At 37.2% G+C, this 3,620-nt stretch overlaps 2 protein-coding genes across 5 annotated transcripts in view; both read right to left on the minus strand.

The window, feature by feature from the left end:
• Positions 1-1,166, minus strand: part of LOC104808713 — a 3,703-nt gene extending 2,537 nt beyond the window's left edge. Inside the window, exons 1-3 of one of the 3 annotated variants that reach the window (XM_010534482.1) lie at positions 954-1,166; positions 601-702; positions 11-438 (exon numbers count right to left, since the gene is read on the minus strand). In XM_010534482.1, the coding sequence (XP_010532784.1) occupies positions 11-438; positions 601-604 (432 nt within the window). In that variant the 5' untranslated portion in view covers positions 605-702; positions 954-1,166. The remainder of the gene's footprint in view (positions 1-10; positions 439-600; positions 703-953) is intronic. The other 2 variants (XM_010534484.1, XM_010534483.1) reach the window with 2 other exon arrangements.
• A 750-nt stretch (positions 1,167-1,916) lies between these two features.
• On the minus strand, positions 1,917-3,343 carry LOC104808714 (probable calcium-binding protein CML22). Of its 2 annotated transcripts, none has more exons than XM_010534487.1 (5): positions 3,222-3,343; positions 2,931-3,133; positions 2,611-2,813; positions 2,336-2,513; positions 1,917-2,241 (listed from the first exon to the last, which is right to left on the minus strand). In XM_010534487.1, the coding sequence occupies exons 1-5, from the start codon at positions 3,320-3,322 to the stop codon at positions 2,123-2,125; spliced, it is 804 nt and encodes a 267-aa protein (XP_010532789.1). In that variant the 5' UTR covers positions 3,323-3,343; the 3' UTR covers positions 1,917-2,122. The 2 variants fall into 2 exon arrangements, with proteins under 2 accessions (XP_010532789.1, XP_010532790.1); XM_010534488.2 differs by having other exon boundaries at positions 2,931-3,125; positions 3,222-3,291.
• Positions 3,344-3,620: the final 277 nt, after the last annotated feature.

Raw genomic sequence — 3,620 nt, forward strand, 5'->3', positions numbered from 1 at the left:
TGTCCCTAACCTCTTTCCCACGCCCCTTTATCGTATGCCCATGATTTTGCTCCAAAGACACAGCTGAATCAAAAGGGATTTTGCCCTTCACAGACCATTGGACGGAAGAGATCTTCCTCACTGGTTGATTCCCCAAAACCTCTTGGAAACACTTGTTCTCAGACGGGTCGCTGAAAAGGCCGTCGCACGGGCAGGGGAGGCTCAACCCGAACAGACCGAGGAATTTAGAGGACAGGTAAACGAGAGAGGAGGCACAAAGAAGCAAATACGCTACAGCAAGATCAACATATGCAGCCATCAAGCCCTTGAATGTCCAAGATTGTATCTCCTGGCACGGCATTTTTCCTTCCCCCGCTGAAAAGACCAATGATTTTTGCACAGAGATGAATTCAATCAAATCACTGAAAAGCTCAGTCCCTTTATCAAGCTCACACACACCTGAAAACGAGTTAGGACAAGAACTGAACTGAATCAGCAACTCTCTTCTCCAGTTATGTTCCGCTTGATCTGAAAATTTTTCTACTGCCAGTTTCTATGAAACGGATGAAATTTACTGGAAAAGCTACTTAATTTAAGTAAAAGACTTCCAAGAAAAATCACCCATCTGATACAAGCACGAGAATCACAGAACAAATATAAAAAAATCCAAGCCCATGAATCAATTATTTTTCTGAACTTCCAGGCATCTGAAACAAAGAAAAACTGAAGGAAGAAAAAGAAAGAAAAGGGATTAGAACAAATGTTTTATAAATAAATAAAAAATCGACTAAAAAAGCGAACCCACGAATCGATCAAACAATAAAGTCGTCTTTTTTTATTTCCATTCGCATCAAAGTTTCAAGCTTTTATTTATTCTTACGAGATTAAATCTCGAAGTTTCTCCGTTTCATTTCCAAGGATATATCCTAAAATAGAAAGAACAGAGAAATCGAAGAGAGAGAACAAAAACCCACCAAGTTCGTCGTCGACTCCGTTTGCAGAGAAAATTCTTTCTACAACTTGATCGATTTTTGATTCTGTGAACAGAGAAGAATTAAAAACCCCAAGAAGACGGAAACGCTTCCGTTTTTTTTTTTTGGCCAAAACTTTTTTTGTTTTAATTTCAAAAGCTTCAGTTGCAATTCAGGTCACGCGTGGAGTCAATACGTCGTCGTTTTCATCGCCGACTTGCAGACTTCTGCCTTGAGATTTGCGTTTCGTTGTTTCATTTTTAATATATTTTTGGTACGGGAAACTTATATAATATATATATATATATATATTATGCATTATATGCACATATATGTATATTTACCCATATCGAAAATTAAAGCATTAAAGCTCCCTCATGTAATAGGGTATTTATTTATTAAATATCGATATAAATGGAACGATTTTGTTTTGGTGGTATTTAATATTTAGATATAATCGATTAATTGTGAATGACTTCAAATTCTGGACAGTTTGGACTTACATTGACCATTTTGCTTTCATAGCCTTTTTTTTTTTTAATTTTCTCGCAAATTTTCTTTTATAATTTAAGCCCAAACACTCTAGAAACCAAATCCCAAACCTATGTTGAAACGATCTAAAATCGAATCAAATCAAATATAAAATAATAAAAAAACCATTACAAATAGAATTATTTTATAATCAGAAAAAATATATACCGAATTTATGGAGAAGCTAGATTCGGAAATAAAAATGAATAGTCGCCGATTTTTCAAAAATGAAAAAGCGAATTTAAAAATAATCTAATATAAATTTTGTAAAAAAAAACATAAAACTATTCCTAATGTTTTTCCTTTTTTTTTAACCGGTGTTTTGCGTCGAGATTCAAACTAATCTCAAAATCGAGTTGAATTACACTTTCCTCTTCAATTTAAAGTTTCAATTTGGGACGATACAAATATTTTGCGTAAGCTTAATTTCAATCATTTATGTGCACTAACTCTCATTAACTTTGGTTTATCTAACCTAATTATTATGATCAACGACTTTTATTTCTCTTTGCGAATGAAATCAAGAAGGTTTTACATCATATGAACGACCAAAACAAACCAAATAAGATTCCGACACGTGTCCGTATCTCCATCCAGACAGCATTTAATGCAACTCTCCGGTCGGAAAATCTAGCAACTCATCACTGGTTGTCGGGTTCCTCCTCTGCATCATCATCGTCATCCAATCCAACCCAACTTATGAATGCAAACATGAACTCCCTAAACCCCACCTTCCCTTTTCTTCCCCAATCCATTTCTTCTGCAACAAGTAACCCGAAAAACGATCGATGTCAGTAAATATTCATCCCGAAGAATCCCGCAGATCGGGACAGCGACGTGCCGAGGATCGATACCGAATCTCATCTTGGTGACGTGTGAAGGGGATTTCTCCCGGGGATAGGCGCCGTTCCACGTAGTCCTCACGTCAAGCTTGTTCAGCATCCCGTCTCCGTTCTTGTCGAGAAACAAGAAGATCTCGATTATCGGATCGAAAGTAGCTCCTAATCCTCTTTCCCCAATCTCCGGAGATGTCTGAAATCGGATCAAAAAACGCTACATACATATCGAAAAAAATAGAATCATGACAAAATGCAGTGAGAAATTGAGATATATATATCTGTATATATACTGTATTGGATGGGGACGAAGGTTCAGCGAGGAGATAGATGAGACAGAGAAGCACTATGAACTCGTTGAACTGTATTCCTTTGCTTCCATCGACATCGCACCATCCGTACAGATCTTCGACTTCTTCTTCCGACATGTTCAGATTCAGTTCCTCCAAACAGTTCTTGAGCTCTTCCAGATCGATCGTTCCGTTCCCATCTTTATCTACACGTTTCAGACAAAAGCTTAGAAACCCGTCAGGATTTCGGTCTTGCAATGCCCGGTTTTCGGTTTTCGCAAACCGGGCCGGTTTGTGAGCTAAACCGGCGGTGTGTAGCTTACCGTACGATTCGAAAACGCCTCTGATGTTTCTCAACCCTTCTCTTAGCCGAGGGAACTTCATGATTACCGAATCCAGTGACCTGAAACTCCGGTGTGCCGGAAAATTCCTCCGGCACTCGACCATCCTCCTCTCGAGCTTCGCGTCCAACTCGGCGTACTTGTTCTTGGAGACGCAGCAGCAGAACATGATGATCCCTTTGCGTCTTGGTTTTTATTCAGAGTTTAATTTCGATACACAGAATTCAGATAACAAATATAAAGATTTTTGTGAAATTAAACAGAAGAACTCACCCGTAATCGATCCGATCCGAGGAAGAAGAAGGCGTGGAGCGATGAGAAAAGCACAAAGGGAAGAACGAAGAAAGGCATATATGAATATGTGATGTGAACATACAAGAATCACAAAAACATATTAAAAGGTGCAAACTTGGTGGCACTGCCATCATTTCATATATATATATATATATATATGTGTGTGTGTGTATGTATATATATATATGTGTATATATATTTTAAATTTGAGTGTTTTATCTTTTTCTATTTTATAAAAACCCACCGAATAAACACGTTGAAGCATTAAGCATATCCTGCTGTATACATTATGACTATACACAAAAAAAACATTTTAAGCAATATACATATATATATTGCTATATATATATATTCAATCCATATATTATATATACACGA

Source organism: Tarenaya hassleriana, unplaced genomic scaffold (assembly GCF_000463585.1).
Source record: "Tarenaya hassleriana unplaced genomic scaffold, ASM46358v1 Cleome15, whole genome shotgun sequence".
NCBI classification, from domain to species: Eukaryota; Viridiplantae; Streptophyta; class Magnoliopsida; order Brassicales; family Cleomaceae; genus Tarenaya; species Tarenaya hassleriana.

Bases quoted from the DNA above. Each gene is read 5' to 3' on its own strand.
- LOC104808714 (XM_010534487.1), bottom strand. From the start codon at position 3,322: ATGTTCACATCACATATTCATATATGCCTTTCTTCGTTCTTCCCTTTG. The intron at 3,134-3,221 runs GTGAGTTCTTCT...ATAAAAACCAAG, and splicing joins TCGGATCGGATCGATTACGG to ACGCAAAGGGATCATCATGT. The intron at 2,242-2,335 runs GTATCGATCCTC...TACTTGTTGCAG, and splicing joins CGTCACCAAGATGAGATTCG to AAGAAATGGATTGGGGAAGA.